Below are 19136 nucleotides of genomic sequence, written 5' to 3' on the forward strand. Positions count from 1 at the left end.
TCAGATGCAATTAATAGGAGTAACATTAGAAACGTAACATAGTACGGTTTTTGTAATGTAAAACAATACAACATACTAAAAGAGAACCATTCCAAAATGTTATGTATAGCCAGTATTCGCATAAGAATTCAAAAAAGTACAATCCCTGTACATTTTATTCTATGAAACCATACATATACTATACAATGTAGGGTATATTTGAACCTATGTAGCAGAATTCACAACAGTTCATTTGAAATAAAATGTATGGTTTTGTAAAAATTATAATATGGAAAGAAACCGTTTTTTGTATAACGATTCTTAACAACCTGTATAATTTATTGTTAAAACCTTATTTACAATTTACTGTATGGTTCCAACGTTACATCGTATTGTTTTGGTATTGCTATTTTTACCATTATTTATTTTGTAAAAATATGGTTCTAAATAGTACTGTTACAATACAATGTTCGGTTTTTGTATTGTATACAACGCTTTCACTATCGGTTACACAGTTTACAGTGCAGTGAATGGTTATCTTTTAAAAATCACAATAATTACTTCCATAATTACAAACCAAAAGTGCATGAAATCCAAGAAATGTTTCTATTGGATTCACTTGTGTTTAGAAACTTTCTAGAATTGGTTCTAAAACAAACAAAGGTGTAATATGAAACCTCAAAATAAACCCTTCCATTTAGTCTTTCTTTACCAACGTAGTTGTTTGTATGTGGTCGCACTTTGTTTCGGGTGTTTTTGAATGAAAGACAGTAAATTTTATTCAACAAGTATGCTCTGTAGTTTATTCGTTTGCCAGTTTACAGGCAACATATTTACCATCAACAAAATCTAATTAATCGCTACTAAGAACAGAAATAACACCAACCAGCTTTATCACCAAATATGTAACTGAACAAACCGGTATTGCAAGTTATGGCTAGAAAGTAATCCGCAATTAACAAAAAAAAACTTCTCTACCAAATGGCCACACCAGTCAGTAGTGGATGCGTTCATACCCAGGTACCATAGCAGCGATTAATTACTATCAAGTTTTGTTCTCGGTGGTGCCATTGCTTGTTATGCTGGCATCAGTGCTGGCCTCCGTCGGACTGCTGCCAACCATATCGCTCGGTTCCACCGGACGCTCGGGAATGTCGTTCAGTACGTGGGCCCTCGCTTGCTTGGCCAGTTCCGCCTTGTAGTGTTCGGCATCCGCTTCCGTTATCGAGTCACGACGGTCGGTTTCCTGTCCGGATAGAAGGCAATTCGAAGAATTAGTGATTGATTAAGAGTTGGTTTAGAAGAAGGGAACAATCTCCCACCAAAGATCCAGAATTTCCACATGCAAAAACGATCACAAATGGCATGCGACAGGCAGTACAGGCAATACGGTATTGGGTTTTAGTTTCAGTTTACCCGCAGATAATTGCGCAGATCCAGATCAGCGTCGTGACTGCTGGCCTTTCTTACCAGGATACCACTCTGGTGATGCTTTTTCCGTTGCCGGGTCAAAACCGACGGAGGCCCAACCTGAATTGTACTCGGAAAAAAGAGGAATGTTTCATGTTATATCGAACGCTTTCAATAACTATAAGATTATTCCTTGAGAATTGGTAAACCATTAGGATATCAATTCACATTAATTCTGATTTCCATACAAAATAGCTATTTGTGAAGGCCTGTAAATAAAGTGTTTAACCAGCGGGTGATCCTAGACAAATTTCGAGAGTATAACTTACAAACTCACCATTGCAGACCATTCATTAATATTTAAGCAGTGAACGATTCAATGAAAAGAAATGGGCATTCGCAGATATTGTCAGAACATGGTTTTCCGGTGAAACTAATTGGACTGAGCAGCGCTGAATGGACCAAAATCAAGCATTCATATCGCAAACGAAGTGTCTACCTTCTTTGTGACATTGGATAGATTGAAGCAGGGTTTACTGTTTAACATTGCGTATGAAAGAACAATTAGGAGGTCTGCTTGTAGAGGAATGCTTTTGATCCTCGGTTTTGGGAACAATATTGATCTTATCGGCATACGCTATGTCTGAACAAGCAGATTATAAAAAAATGATTGTACTTCGAGTTTTTTCCACAGAACATCAGAATTTCTGCTATATTATATGCAGAAACTTTAAAAATGATTCATCGGAGAAATTTTATTTTTTTATTATTTTTGTAGTTTTTCATACTAATTCTTGATTCTTGATTCTGGATTCTGGATTCTGGATTCTGGACTCTGGATTCTGGATTCTGGATTCTGGATTCTGGATTCTGGATTCTGGATTCTGGATTCTGGATTCTGGACTCTGGATTCTGGATTCTGGATTCTGGATTCTGGATTCTGGATTCTGGATTCTGGATTCTGGATTCTGGATTCTGGATTCTGGATTCTGGATTCTGGATTCTGGATTCTGGATTCTGGATTCTGGATTCTGGATTCTGGATTCTGGATTCTGGATTCTGGATTCTGGATTCTGGATTCTGGATTCTGGATTCTGGATTCTGGATTCTGGATTCTGGATTCTGGATTCTGGATTCTGGATTCTGGATTCTGGATTCTGGATTCTGGATTCTGGATTCTGGATTCTGGATTCTGGATTCTGGATTCTGGATTCTGGATTCTGGATTCTGGATTCTGGATTCTGGATTCTGGATTCTGGATTCTGGATTCTGGATTCTGGATTCTGGATTCTGGATTCTGGATTCTGGATTCTGGATTCTGGATTCTGGATTCTGGATTCTGGATTCTGGATTCTGGATTCTGGATTCTGGATTCTGGATTCTGGATTCTGGATTCTGGATTCTGGATTCTGGATTCTGGATTCTGGATTCTGGATTCTGGATTCTGGATTCTGGATTCTGGATTCTGGATTCTGGATTCTGGATTCTGGATTCTGGATTCTGGATTCTGGATTCTGGATTCTGGATTCTGGATTCTGGATTCTGGATTCTGGATTCTGGATTCTGGATTCTGGATTCTGGATTCTGGATTCTGGATTCTGGATTCTGGATTCTGGATTCTGGATTCTGGATTCTGGATTCTGGATTCTGGATTCTGGATTCTGGATTCTGGATTCTGGATTCTGGATTCTGGATTCTGGATTCTGGATTCTGGATTCTGGATTCTGGATTCTGGATTCTGGATTCTGGATTCTGGATTCTGGATTCTGGATTCTGGATTCTGGATTCTGGATTCTGGATTCTGGATTCTGGATTCTGGATTCTGGATTCTGGATTCTGGATTCTGGATTCTGGATTCTGGATTCTGGATTCTGGATTCTGGATTCTGGATTCTGGATTCTGGATTCTGGATTCTGGATTCTGGATTCTGGATTCTGGATTCTGGATTCTGGATTCTGGATTCTGGATTCTGGATTCTGGATTCTGGATTCTGGATTCTGGATTCTGGATTCTGGATTCTGGATTCTGGATTCTGGATTCTGGATTCTGGATTCTGGATTCTGGATTCTGGATTCTGGATTCTGGATTCTGGATTCTGGATTCTGGATTCTGGATTCTGGATTCTGGATTCTGGATTCTGGATTCTGGATTCTGGATTCTGGATTCTGGATTCTGGATTCTGGATTCTGGATTCTGGATTCTGGATTCTGGATTCTGGATTCTGGATTCTGGATTCTGGATTCTGGATTCTGGATTCTGGATTCTGGATTCTGGATTCTGGATTCTGGATTCTGGATTCTGGATTCTGGATTCTGGATTCTGGATTCTGGATTCTGGATTCTGGATTCTGGATTCTGGATTCTGGATTCTGGATTCTGGATTCTGGATTCTGGATTCTGGATTCTGGATTCTGGATTCTGGATTCTGGATTCTGGATTCTGGATTCTGGATTCTGGATTCTGGATTCTGGATTCTGGATTCTGGATTCTGGATTCTGGATTCTGGATTCTGGATTCTGGATTCTGGATTCTGGATTCTGGATTCTGGATTCTGGATTCTGGATTCTGGATTCTGGATTCTGGATTCTGGATTCTGGATTCTGGATTCTGGATTCTGGATTCTGGATTCTGGATTCTGGATTCTGGATTCTGGATTCTGGATTCTGGATTCTGGATTCTGGATTCTGGATTCTGGATTCTGGATTCTGGATTCTGGATTCTGGATTCTGGATTCTGGATTCTGGATTCTGGATTCTGGATTCTGGATTCTGGATTCTGGATTCTGGATTCTGGATTCTGGATTCTGGATTCTGGATTCTGGATTCTGGATTCTGGATTCTGGATTCTGGATTCTGGATTCTGGATTCTGGATTCTGGATTCTGGATTCTGGATTCTGGATTCTGGATTCTGGATTCTGGATTCTGGATTCTGGATTCTGGATTCTGGATTCTGGATTCTGGATTCTGGATTCTGGATTCTGGATTCTGGATTCTGGATTCTGGATTCTGGATTCTGGATTCTGGATTCTGGATTCTGGATTCTGGATTCTGGATTCTGGATTCTGGATTCTGGATTCTGGATTCTGGATTCTGGATTCTGGATTCTGGATTCTGGATTCTGGATTCTGGATTCTGGATTCTGGATTCTGGATTCTGGATTCTGGATTCTGGATTCTGGATTCTGGATTCTGGATTCTGGATTCTGGATTCTGGATTCTGGATTCTGGATTCTGGATTCTGGATTCTGGATTCTGGATTCTGGATTCTGGATTCTGGATTCTGGATTCTGGATTCTGGATTCTGGATTCTGGATTCTGGATTCTGGATTCTGGATTCTGGATTCTGGATTCTGGATTCTGGATTCTGGATTCTGGATTCTGGATTCTAGATTCTGGATTCTGGATTCTGGATTCTGGATTCTGGATTCTGGATTCTGGATTCTGGATTCTTGATTCTGGATTCTGGATTCTGGATTCTGGATTCTGGATTCTGGATTCTTGATTCTTGATTCTTGATTCTTGATTCTGGATTCTTGATTCTTGATTCTTGATTCTTGATTCTTGATTCTTGACTCTTGATTCATGATTCTTGATTCTTGATTTTTCTTGAAGAATCGCAGATAGGAATCAAAATGCAAGTCTATTCTATTCATAGTTTCTAGAAAGATACGTCAACAGTTTTCCTTCCTACAAGTTCAGCGTTTGCACAATATTTCACAAAAAATTTTTGCGCTTCTGCCAACTTTTTTAGTCTATCTATGTTTCCAATGAATTTCTGAAGAAAATACAGCTTTCAATCAATGTCCCCTTTTTGCAACTGTGTACAACCTTCTAAGAAGAACGTGCATCTAAAGGAACAAATTCTTATCAACAACTGTTTATCACCCAGCCCTCCCAAGAAAAGAAAGCAACAACACTAAAGCAACGTACCGTTCGGTATCGTATTACAAACACAACACAATAAGCTGTCTAAGCGTTAAATTTGTCAGCATTTTCTCATACGTAACACACTTCAAGGAGTTTAAATTAAATTTGAACATGGAGGGAACATCCATAAATTACGTAATTTGTAATTTTTGTAATTTTTATTGTTAACGTAACGTGAACCGGTTAGCATAGCCATTCTTAGGGTCAAGGAATTTTTACAATAAAATGAAAAAAAAACTTAGGACAGTTAAGCAAGTGAATTACATCAGTATCAAAACCTTAATCTTAAATCTATTGAGCGTTCAAAGCTGATCTGAAAGCTGATACTGTTGGTGCGTTTCTTGTGGCCAAAGGTAGCTGGTTCCAGCATTGTGCACCGTATACCAATAGGCTTTTTCCGCTGCTCGTTGTGTGATTAGGTATGACGAAAGATCGCGTCCGATCCATTTGGCCTCTCCTCAGATGCTGCATCAGGTAGCTGGGAAGCTGATTGTTTAGCCTTTTCCAAAGAAGACCGCAGATGCGATATTGATAATTAGCCTGAAGGTCACGTCCAAAGATGGTGCTTCGCAGTGCAGCTGTCGAGTCGCGTCTTTCCAAGTTGTAGATGAAGCGTACGGATGACTTGAATACCCTGTTTAGTTGCTCCTTCTGTGCTGCACTGAGGCCAGGGTAGTAGACTGAATCGCAGTACATAAAAATAGGTCCTATAACTGCTACTACGAGTTTCTTACGGGTTTCGGTAGATAGCACGGCCGAAAAGCGTCGAAAGGTCCGAAGTGTGTTGTACACATTCCTTGTTACATGATTTACCTGGTCAACCCAACGGAGATTGTTGTCGATTTTTAGGCCGAGATTTGTAATACTATTCGACAGTTCTACGTGCTCTGAGCAAAAGATAATGTTGCTGTTGGGAGTGATGGTACCATTTTTAGTGAAAATGATCGCTTTTGTTTTTTTGGGGTTCGGGAATAGACCGTTGTTGATCGACCAGCGTTCAACAGCTGCAAGATCCCTGTTGATTTTCTCCACGAGCATGTCGAGTTCGTCAATCGGACCAGAGACATAAAGCTGAAGGTCATCCGCATATAAATGGTATTCGCACTCAATCGTTTCGGCTATGCTGTTTATATAGAGACTAAACAGCATGGCACTCAAACATTACGTGATGCGCTGAGGTGGAAGGACGGTTTTGTAAAGTATGACGACCCATACAGAAATATCAAAGCACTCAGTGTATCATAGAAGGGAAAGAAGGGAGGTAAAAATAGATTACTTTTTTGCGAAAACTAATTTTTGGACGTTCCCTAATCATGTTCAACAAGAGGAATCTTCGTGTGACTCTCCAATAAACCACCCGTGAGTCCAACGTATGAGTTGCTAGTCAATATTCGAAGCAGTACGGTCTTGCTTCCCCTACTCCCATAACTCACCTCATCGACGACGGCACCGAGCGTCGGTTGGGAGATGTTCTTGGAAGGATTCAAGCGTGGAGCGCTGTCTGCCCGTTTGGAGTTCAATGACTGATCCGACGCCTTGCCGTCTTTTCGCAGATGCGGCTGGGACACCTTGTGGTTGATTTCCAAGGCCGATTTCAGCAGATCCACCTAGTTGATGCAGTGCAGTGGTGAAAAGATGGGGGAGAGATCAGATATGCGTCTTAGTGGAGTTACGACAAAAGCAGGTGCGGATGGGGAGGGGTCTAGGAGTGAATTTTCCAACTTCCAGGAAGGATTGAACAAACAACACCGTCTCTAATGGAATTGTAAATAATAGAACCACGTGATGATTACAAACGGAAACAGGTTTTCCAGGAAGGTCGCACGACTGGTTTATTCCACTATAGGCGACGGCGTGTGAATGAGAAACTGTCGATTGGGATTGATGTAACCAAATGCGTACTAACCTTGGAAGCACTACCTCCACCTTTAGGGGCACGGACGTATTCTATGTTGTAGCTGCTGCGTCGGCGAGAGAACGAGTCGCTCATGTCACCCTGAAATTGTAGACAATCGTTAGAATGTGGTGAACTTTTACCTAAATTTACTTTGGACTAGTTCAAATTCATTTGTAATTTATGGTTCATAATGCATTCGGAAGCAATATCGATGGGAGTTAAGTCAATCAACATGTATGGTTTCTTATTCCAAGGACTCAGCCATGAAAGTCTCTGCCCCACCGAATGAGTCGGTACACTCAGCCAAATAAACCTAAGATTCTAATAAGGTCTAACTTATAATACGACCTTTAAATAATTCATAACGATTAGAATGCATTTCATAACGTCCACGCTAAAACCGTTCAGCACTAAAGTGCATAATTTCCAGACTACACCAAAAATGTGTAACAGTTAAACATTCACAAAATCAGCTCCTGCGTCCGCAAAATCGTGAAATTCACAAAAAAATGTATGGCAATCTAGCTAGGCGTATTAAAGCCTGTATCCGCAATAATCGGGACACAGAAGTGCGGCTGCAGCTCTGTAATGAATCGGTAAAATCGGCCAAATAATTGACTGAGAACTCTTTGGTGTATGTTTATTATTTGTGCCCAATTTCATAAATATCGATGAATTACTTTTAACTGTAAATTAAAAACAAACAGACGTGGTTTTAAGCATTTTGTACAATCTTGATCAACTTACATTTGCATAATAGATGGTTCTTATACGCTACAGTTCAAAGTTCTGTGATGATAATAATGAAATTTCGTTGGCAGTTATGATACTTATAGAGGCACTTTCTTGCAAAATTGCATCAACTTTGATCAATTGGTTTGAAAGCTACTGGTGTTGATAGGGGTGAGTGTTGGTGAAAATTTTTCGTGTTTTTCATGTGCGATGTTTGTCTATTCATAACTTTTGAATTTCCCTGCCAATTTTCATGAAATTTTCACAGATGGTAGTTGATTATGAGTATATTATGCCTGCAAAAATTGATGATTATTGGTATAGTACTTCCAATAGTACAATCGAAAGAATACAGGGTGCTAACTAATTGCTGTCTGAGCGGCTAAAACCACGTTCAGTCTCAATACATACATGTTTCGACTATAAAATTGTTGATAGTACATCGATTGTTTTGAAATTTTGCCTATGTAACAAATGTAGATTGAGAGGCTTATGTGCAAAATTTCAGCCATTTCCGTTGCCAAATTCAAAAGTTACAGCGCTGACAAGCAAAACTAGGGGCTGTACAAAATTCAATGGCGCACATTCTACTCTTTTATTGCTACAACAAAAAGTACTGTACCGACGCACATGAAATTTTGTAGGTGAAATGAACACACCTTAAGATGTTATTGAGCCAAATTTGAGCAATTTCAATGTATCTATTGCAGAGTTACAGCTGTATTTCTGTGTCCCGATTATTGCGAATATAGGCTTTAGTAACCTTGGCAAACAGAAAAATATCGACGTTTCGCATCAAGAAGAGTGTACGACCTGTTTATGTGAATGTGTAGCTGTTACACATTTTTGGTGTAGTGTGTTTTTGTGAATGTGTAGCTGGTATGCATTTTTGGTGTAGTCTGGAAATTATGCACTTATGAGTAAGCCTTACACAGTTTAGGTGCTGAGCGGTTTTAGCGTGTCGGTCTATGATGCAGAATTGACTCACAGCTTGGCTTTTAGTAGTGTGGTTCTGGTCAAAACGGTTCATATAAATATCGATAGTTTTGAATGGATAAAAGTCTACAAGGGAGAGTTTCAGGAGGGTTTAAGCGTAGGTAATGGGGGTTTAAGGAAGTTTTCAGGAGGTCAAGGGGCTTCCACTTGGATTTCCGGGGTGAGTTTTGAGAGGTAAATGAAGGTTTCAGTCGGTTTCTGGGGTGGTTTCAGAAGACTTTTAGGAGGCTTTCATGGGTGATTCAGGTGAGATTTAGGGGGTTTCAGGAGGGCTTCATGGTACCATAGGTTCCAAGGAATACCAGATGATTTCAGCAGTTTAAAGAAAGTTTAAGTGGACTCAGATTATTCCAGGTTCGAGAGATTCTCATGCAGTTTCATGCCAACAAACAATCACTTATTTAACAGGCATCATTATGACGAATTAATTCAGCATAATTTTGAATAACATTTGAATTATTTTCACGTACAACCTAGGTATGTTCGGGTTTTGTTCACACAAATTTGGAGAAGTTATGAAGCGTAGTGTTTTGTACCAACTTAATAGCTTGTAGTAAAAAGGGTTTTAAAAATAAACAAGAAAGCTTCTATCAAGCTTGGGCAAAAATGATTAAAATAAATAAAATGCAAAAATGCTAAACTCTCCCGAGATTAATTATTTGCTCTCATCGAGGCTCTCATGTTAAGAACACCTGTTATGAAAATAGAATTACATACAAAATTACCTAAAGTCAGATTAGAATTCGAGACCTGCCGATTGTCAGCCGTATGCCTTCCTATCTGCGCCATCCTAGAGATGGTGAGTTGAAGCACAAAAAAAAACATAAACTTCCCATGACAAAATAATGATCACTCTCAAACTTGTGTTCAGCAGTGGTGAACTAGCATAGCACGTGGTAATCAACTGAACAACGCCTTGTAAAGTCATACTAATGTCCTCTGGGGGTCCAAAATACGACCGTTACCCTATGTCCCAAAAACAATCACTAACTTGATTGGACGAACAGTTTGAAAGTTATATGAAGATTGTGAACTTCATTTTGTAGAAACAAATGAAGTTTCTAACGTAAAATTATGATAATGGTTCGTTTTTATCGATAAACTCTAAGTAAGAACAAATAAATACAACTTTGGAATAAGTAAATTCTCAGTTTCTAAATCAATCATTCGTTTTATTGTTTTAAACAAGCGTCATTTCTGCGTAATAGCGATCGCCATCAATTCAATACAAATCGATATCGAAAATCTCTCACTGGGATATTTCAAGCAATATGGCCGATAAAACCCTCAAGACGAAGAGAACAAACCTGTCGATAATACTCAAAGTCTTATTAAACGACGGATATTGCATGTGCTGCAATTTGCGACCGGACGAACAATGTTTCCGTTAAATGGAACTACGTTTTGTATGCCTTCAAATACTTTTGAGTTGAATGGAATTTGTTAATTCTACTATTTTGCTTTGCCCTTAGGGAGCATCTGTTAAGTACGTCACGCTAGAATTGGAAATTTTCAACCCTCCCTGCCTGCTCCAAACGTGACGATACAGTTAATGGATGACCCCTTATGTAATAGATTCCATTTCATTGCTAAAAAAAAATGTAGAATATAACTAAATTATACCTACAGCTGTTATCATATCTGCATATGATGCATTGTGATAGATCAAAACAAAATCACTAACGACAAATCAAGTCAACGAGCTCAATGTGACGTCATACTACTCCGCTCGTGTGCGTCTGACAAACAATGATTTGAATGAGGAAACTGGCAATACGTAGAACCAGTAAAGCTTCTATCACCACCGCCCTTTTCAAGTGCTACGATGGCCCCATTGGTAGAGGCGTCAGATTGCTACCGATGGTAGGTGTCTAGGTTCAAATCCCGTTCGGATCAGGAAATTTTATAACGTACTGGAAACTTTTTTTTATGTTTCCTACATTTTCTAAAAAGAGAATAACACACTTCAAAATATTTACCCAAAAAATGAGTATTAAAATTAGTTTTTACCCTAAAAGGTTGCCAAGGAATTATAACACAATTTGTTATAATTTTGTTAAAATCTACCATATTTCATGAAACAGGTTTTGTAATATTTTTGTTATGATCATAACAAAGGTTATTACATTTTTGTTCTTTTCGTGTGGGGTCTTTGTTAGATTTTTTGTTATTTTAACTACTAATGGTATATGTTTTATAACAACCCATGTTATAAAAAAATATTGTAACAAAATAACACAGCTTGTTATAATTTTGTAATGTCCATCTAGTCGGGAAAATATTTTAAGTTTTTAAGTCAAAAATTAAAAACATCTCACGGATTTTCAACCTACTAACAAAAAAATGACAAGTACCATTTCCACGTCCAAGCGTCCGACAGCTTTTAACCTGTGCGGTTGGAAATAGGTATGATTTTCTTAGTTACCTAGTTATAGCACTCAGTTCTTGTTCTACACTGAGATACCTAGTTTTGAAAATGATGAATATTTTCGTCGTTTATAATCGTATTTCACTGGTCTTTGGATAAATTATAGAGCTCAAAAAGCACGATATAATGATATATTCAACTCAAAAATGTCAAAAGTCGAGTTACCTAGTTCTAGCATTAATTAATGAATTGTTAAATGGGATGGATTTGCCGAGGGTCACAGAAGACATTTCAAGGACCAAGTGTCTTTGAGCGGTCTAGGAGCTTTCAAGAGTTTCTAGGAGGTTTCTAGGAGAGTTCTAAGGAGTTCCATGAGAGTTTCAGGCGTGTTTCAAAGCATTAAAAGGTGTTTCCAATAGACTTCAGAGGATTTCAGGATTATTTCAATTGGTTTCTGGGAGCATCATATGATATCAAGAGGGATTCAAGGAACTTCAAGAGGTTTTCGTTGGTGTCTGAGAAGGTTTTGAAAGATCCAGGGGTTTTTGAGGGTTCAGGATATACCACGGAGGCTTCAAAGGGATTTCTTTGGTATTTTAAAGAATTTAAAGGTATAACAAGGAGGAAAACATTTAACGTCATTTTGAAATCCAAGATGGCAGCCATGGAATGGTAGTTTGAGCTATGATAGCATGGAATATACAGGGGATAGCCAAAATGTTTGGGATAGGCATTTTTTTCTCTAACAAAAATGTTCAACATGCTGTAGCTTTTCATAGAGTGCATAAAAAATTCTTAAATTTTGATTGTTTGTTCACCTGTTATATGTACATGATTAGTACAAATTTGTACTCGATTCGTTTAACTTACGCTAAGTTAGAATCCATCTGGTAAAACACTATTTTTAGACAACTAATTTTTGAACTGTCATATCTCGGAAACCAGTGAACCGAATTGAATGAAATTTTTAACGTTTATCAACAATGTATTGATACTTGATACGACGCTATAAAATGTAATATTTTCTCACGATGATTAAAGTTATACCGGTTTGACATTTTCACCCATAGAGGACAACAAGTTAAATTTACAATATCATACAAAAATTACTAAATGTGTTATTCTTTTAATCCAAATAGGCTCTAATACATCTTATCAGAGATATCTTGAGAACAGAAACAGAAAATATTTGGATATCAACACAAAAGTTCAATGACATTGTAAATGTAAAAAAATTACATTTATTCAGGAAAGATCCAAAAAGTGTCAATCCATGATAACTTTTTTCAACGTTCAAAAAGTAGCTATGTTTTAACGACACGAGAAGCATCAATGTATTGATGATAAACGTTCAAAAGTTCATTAAATTCGGTTCACTGGTTTCCGAGATATGACAGTTCAAAAATAAGTTGTCTAAAAATAGTGTTTTACGAGAACGATTCTAGCTTCGCGAAAGATTAACCAATCAAGCTCAAAATTGTACTATTTAAGTATCGTGGATTCACTCATCATTTCAAGGGTGTACTTTTTCTAACCTTTCTTCGATAAAACAGATTATTTTTATATTGTTACCGAACGGTAACATTTTGTTTTGCTATGTTACGATGTGGGACGGTAGGCTCAAACAAAGTGTAAAGCTAGCAACGTCCAAATCAAATCGATGGGCGGCTGATGAGCTAACGGTACCAACGCACAGCACAATTGATGGGTGGATGAACGACCGCGGCAGCCAGATGGCGGATGGGGGAAAACGCAGCACCCACAACCCGTCAAAAAAGTAGTACTGAGAGGGGCTAAGAAATAGCGAGGCCGATGGGGTGGAGGAGTTGATTACCGACTACGAGAAAGTGAGCAAGTGCAGAGCCCAGTGCTCTTTATTTGTTGGCAAAAAGGTTAAAGTTTTTCTTAACACCGGTCGCGTGAAGTTACTCCGGTAGACGCGATATCGGTGACAAGTGTGGAAGCTGCAGATCAGCGAAGCTCGGATCCACCAGGAATAATTTTCAACCGGGCTGTCAGCCCTACCTAAGCCCGGCCACGTGGCGAAATAGTCAACTGAGCTGGACCTAGGACCTGTCCGTTAACCCTCTGCATTCCGAGGTGGCCGGGATCGCCCGCCGAGTCCGAATCCATCAAACCAAGCCTTTCGGTGGTCCAATACGACTGCTGCAGCCACCCTAGTCAGCAGGCATCCGCCAAGTCATTTGAAAGTACCACACGTCTCCTGTCGAACAACGTCGCATCACCGCGTCGCCTCCATGGCTACCCGCCGCCTCTCACGAAGTCAACCGCCATCCCGTGGTTAAGGCGGTCGATCCGTGATGACCGAAGCCGTCCCGGGGGTCACCACCAAGCTCCAGTCTACCCGCACGTCTAAATAACGAAGCTGGTTCGAAACCGGCGCTCACGTGTGTCACCCGGCTCACCCGTCTTTGCATCCCTCTAGAACCACCTGTGGTAGATGACCACCACGGCCACGCTGCCCTAAACATCACCGCTCGCCGCTGAACACCATCAATAAATCGTAAGTTTTTTCCAATCGATAGTTTTAGGACATCCCACATCCGAAACTCTCCCCTACTCAATCGCCCTGGGACCCAAGAGATAGAAAACGACCTTGTGTTTCCACCCTGGAAGCGGCCGTTGGCCTAAGACCAGCCGCTTGGGGATTAGGCCAGTCCTCGTATGGGACTGAGCAATGACTCCCGGGGTCAAATCGTTTAAATATGTCATGGAAAATTTCAAAAAAATACTTATTTTTGAACTGAGAAAGGTTACCCAGAGCGCTTCAATCAACCTAACAGCCGATAACCATATCCGCACATCGGGAGTTAATTATAACGCAAATGGGGAATGTCTCCCGCTGTCATGAACACTAATCAAATTAAGCATATATTATCAGCTGATGTGATTACTACAGTGCACTGCCCGAGCTCGACACACAACATGAATAATGGTTGTTAATACAGCAGCTTTCTATAGCAGCTACACTTTGGTATTTGAATTAATGAGAGTGGAATTGATGGCGCGGCGCCAAAGTGATGAATCGACAGGTCAGTGCAGTTAGTTGAAATGAATTTCGTTTTTAATTATGAAATATTCATGGGATACACCCGGCCAAAATAAAAAAGAAACTGTATCTTTCATACTCCATTCAACCGAAAGCTCAATCAAGCAACAACTATTATATCTACCAATAGAGCGATAAAATGGAAACGCAATAAAAATTTAATACCGTCTGGCAGGATCGAATAATGGTCAGCGTATAATGAAAGCAAAATGAAACTTCAGTGATAAACGGTCCACAACGATTTTCCGTCGAAGGTTCTTATTTGTTGCCCCGGGGAAATGGGACCGCTAGGACGGTGTGGGGGGGGATAAAAGAGTGGCTGCTGTGGCAATAGAAGAAAATCTATGTAGCAGAACAATGAATCTTCACAAGGCAACATGGGGATTAGGGTGATTCGTCTATATACAGAAAAACACAAGTTTTATACTAACAAAAACTAATTATTTGAATCTTTGAAAAGTTGTACAGTTCTCAAAAGCGTCAAATTTGGTCACACTCAAAGCTGATTCACACAAAATGTTCTATAAGAATATGCAATCAATAGTGGTTCAATAGTGGACTGCTTGTATTGCCGGCTATTGAAAAATTATGAACTATACCCCTTTTGAATAAATTGCTTTGTATAAACATTACCTATAGTAGGATGTTGAGGTCAATATGACCCAGACAGGCACGCTAAAGGTGCACTACACCAATGTGGTGCAAAAAAACCTAGCATCTCAGGAAGGTTAATCTCAATAACCACCATCATACAAACAATCTATTGAAGTTATTCAATTTATTAAGTACACCTAGTGCAACACCGCAAATTTCGGAAGCAAGAGTATCTAACTTCAAGATAAGTTCGAGTTAGATGTTCCACCCTAATGGCCTAAAGCTGGATGCTGCGCGGGGGACAAAAGATTTCACGATTTGGAAAGTTTAATTCTTCTACGGGCAGTTTCCTCGTGGTTGGACATTTTGATTGCCTTTACTATTGTCCACTGGGCAACAGCTTGAAGCGCATTATTGGTCACGGTGGCGTGATGGTCATATCGATGAAAAAGACGTTTTCCGACAATGTGAGTTAGTTTGTCCAATCACAATGGCGAACCCATAATCAATGACTTTTTAATGGTACATTTTGGGAAAGAAAACCAATTATGTATACTCAGATCACATCACTTAAAACCTGAGAGAGAGAGAGGAGACAGCTCAGTGACAGCCACGATGTTTACATGTCTTCTTCTTACTTCTTTTTTTCAACTTTGTGCGCCGCACAATGGTTTGAAAACATATTATTGGTCAAAAATGATTTGCATATTGAGTTTGTTACGACAGAGCATGGAAAATAAATGGATTCGTTGCGCTGGTCGAGGAAAACTGATCATTAATATTTTATCTTTTTCAATTACAACAAACGGAGCGGAATTTTCATAAGATCTTTTGGATATTTGGCCACTCCACACCATCAATGTACGATTTTCAGCTCGATTCGCGATGACAGTTTGTGACAGGTCCTCCTTGACATTAAGTAGCACGTAATCGAAGCCAGCTGTCTCCTCTCTCTCAGCTTAAAACATGCGGACAACCTAAACGAAGATCGGTTTATCAATTTCACTGATACCAGCACACTGGCATGAAAAATGTCGAACATTTCAAAGTGTCATGCAGCTGAACGGATCACACCAGCAAAAATTGCACATACATATCTAGTATGCTTTCAGAATATTCAGAATATCTATATTTATCTAAACTTGCACCAATCACCCACTTCAATCGCATTCGCATTTACCAAACATTCATCACTATGTCAGAAGCACCATTCACAATGGTCGGTAATCCTTCAGAGACCATTCATGAACCACGTAGCTTTTGTGTGTGGAGGAGTCTGGCCAAAGTCAACGCTCCATACATTTTTTTTGTATGAACGAAAATATACGAGGGGGATGAGGGTCAAAATTTGGTCTACATACTTGGTTTATGAACAGCCCCAAACCTTATCTGCCCACACACACAATTCAAGCCACACCACATAAACCATTGACTCACTTCAGCGCCTTGGCAGAAACTCCCCAAAGTCCGGTGAAAACAAACGAAATTGGATCGGCTGCTGGCTCGCTATACTCTCCGTTTCGAAACTGAAGCAGAATGAAATTGTTATAATGAAAAACATTTTCTCATTCAACCGCAAGATATTCGAACTGTTGCCTACGTTTATCCGTTCATTCCGGCCAGTAGATAGTCTCAACGGAGAGCTAGACGGCGTAGAAACTGGGAGGGGCTGAAGGAGGACCTTTAGTCAAAGTGCGGAGGATGGCCGACGCCGACGATGCCAAAAGGAGAAGCTTGCCAAAGAAAGTTGCCACAAGAATGTGTTCCCGTTTCTTTTGCTAAAACGAATTCCCTTCTTGGTGTTATGAAGTAATCGGTGGTGTGGCTAGTGCCCTCAATGGAGGGGCAATGCGTTGAGTCGTGAACATATTAAAGGGTTAAATATGTGAGCTTGTACATGGAACGCAAGAATGCCGCCAGAAATCAAATTCTGATGTCCAGGAAGATCAACAGAGAGCGAAAACAACAGAAGAGAAACGAATTTACCGCGCAAGGCATAGCATCATAAAGAGATTGTGTTTGCTGGCGCACTAAGAAAGCATGGATTTGAATGATATGCTAAGATTTCATACAACTGTCAATGGTGCGCTTCGTAAGACAATAACAAGTTGTGTGTTAATCGATCGGGTAAATCGATGACAAAGACCGCCAACGAGTTGTGTGCTTATGTGATAGTGCAGCCTGGATTCTATTGTCTTTCTGACTACAGCTATATTGAGGAGGTACTTCACGAGCGTCAGCTCACCGAAGAGGAGCGACTCAAACAGCGTCTGCTCTGTCATGCAGCGGCTGAATATGAAATGCTCCTGCATCCGCTCCACACCGATTCCACACAGGTTCTATGCCTTCTCCCAAAATTTGAGCTCATTTGGTTGAAAACTGAGACTGCAAAAGCCCTTCAAAGTTTGTATGTGAATTACTATGGGAAAACGATGTTTTTCATTCAATCGACCATGGCATTTCCCCAAGTGCCCCAGAGGGTTGGTAATCCTATCAGCTACAGCTACAACTTTGCCGAAGACCGCATTAAAATCGGACACCTCATTAATTAGTTATCGATTTATATCCAACTGGACAAACTTTACCAGTGATCGATCATCCAGCTTCCCAGCAGGTAACATTGCTGCATACGGCGCCAAAGATAGCACACTGAATACTAGGTATGTTTCACTACACAATGCAGTGATGCCCATCGATTAGTTTAACAATCATGAGTAAAGATTTCGATTCTGGATAAACATCATTAACTAATTAATGAGGCATACGATTTGAATGCAGTCTTCGGCAAAGTGGTAGATGACAGAGTAGACTAGAAGTACCAAGGGGCAACTAACCCTCTGGGGCACTTGGGGAAATGCTATGGTCGATTGAATGAAAAACATCGTTTACCCATAGCAATTCCCATACAAACTTTGAAGGGCTTGTGCAGTCTCAATTTTCCATCAAATGAGCTCAAATTTTGGGAGAAGGCAAAGAATCTGGTCACGAATCGAAAGAGCGGTGTGGAGCAAAAACGATTTTTTGAACCACGCTAATTATACGCATGTCCATCCTCATATTTTGATTGGCTTCTAGAAGTAACTACTCAAATTTTCAGCCATGTTTCACACGTGACAATCACGCCGAAGACCTGGGATCGAATGCCACTCCCGATAAACTCACAAAATGTGGGTTCTTCCTTCTGAAAGGCAGTAAGACCGTCAGTCCCAAAATGAACTACAGTCATAGCACAATCATGGGTCACCCAGAATTATGGGTCATTTACTTTTAATTAACATAGTGAACTGACTGACTAATAATTGTGACAGAGTGACCCATAATTGTGCAATGACTGTATCTAGAAAAATGGCAAAAATTAAAAAAAAAAAAATGGTATGTAAACCTTAATTTTCCGAGCGGGGGGGGGGAGGGTCTGACATAAGAGAAAATCGAAATTTGTGTCCTAACTCAAGTGAAAAATAAAAATAACTTGGAAAAACATCAATTTCGAAAGGGGCATAGAGGATCATTGTCATATTTTTGGCATATTTCACAACAAATTCAAAGCAGCAACTGAAATCGAGCTACTATAGTATAAATATTTTCCACGGAAATTTTAAAGTAACATTCATGATTCCGAATATTTATTTTTCTTCCAGTTTAATTTCCAAACCTGATTGTAATTTATAGAAACATGAATGCTATGATTAAAGCTGTTTTTAGAAAATAGAGCAAGCGTCTAGACAAAGTGGCACTGAAATCGTTATTATAAAAGAAATGTGGTCTTTGTTTGGTTCTAAAATAGTTTTCGAAGTGTTCGCTATGCAAACTATCTATTTGGATTCAGTCTTGCAATCTCGCAAACAAGCATTTCCGGAGCAACATTTGAAAAGGGCATACAAGCATTGGTAAACAATGACATCACACGTCGCTCCTGAGCCCCCATCAGCTCATTCGCACAAACTAAGACCGTTACCAGATAGAGCAAACATCGATCTTTCGGATAACAATGTTCATTTGCGTGGGCGGGCTGCTGTTATGCCCTACGGAGTGCTTTCGAAAAAAGACACAAGACCTCTTGGGCCCTTTTCAAATGTTGCTCCAGATTTCAGAACCTCATGCAGGGTGGATCAACTGACTACATTCTAATCTTCATGAGGTTTCGATACAGCGATTCAAGAGAAAG

At 39.7% G+C, this 19136-nt stretch overlaps 1 protein-coding gene across 2 annotated transcripts in view; it reads right to left on the bottom strand.

The window, feature by feature from the left end:
* Positions 1-754: 754 nt before the first annotated feature.
* Positions 755-19136, bottom strand: part of LOC115257421 (uncharacterized) — a 143572-nt gene continuing 125190 nt past the window's right edge. Inside the window, exons 9-12 of one of the 2 annotated variants that reach the window (XM_062851343.1) lie at positions 7221-7310; positions 6748-6921; positions 1396-1509; positions 755-1225 (exon numbers count right to left, since the gene is read on the bottom strand). In XM_062851343.1, coding sequence (XP_062707327.1) covers positions 1025-1225; positions 1396-1509; positions 6748-6921; positions 7221-7310 — 579 coding nt within the window. In that variant the 3' untranslated portion in view covers positions 755-1024. The remainder of the gene's footprint in view (positions 1226-1395; positions 1510-6747; positions 6922-7220; positions 7311-19136) is intronic. The other variant, XM_062851344.1, reaches the window with a different exon arrangement.

The sequence above is a fragment of the Aedes albopictus genome, chromosome 2 (genome assembly GCF_035046485.1).
Source record: "Aedes albopictus strain Foshan chromosome 2, AalbF5, whole genome shotgun sequence".
In the NCBI taxonomy this organism is placed as follows: Eukaryota; Metazoa; Arthropoda; class Insecta; order Diptera; family Culicidae; genus Aedes; species Aedes albopictus.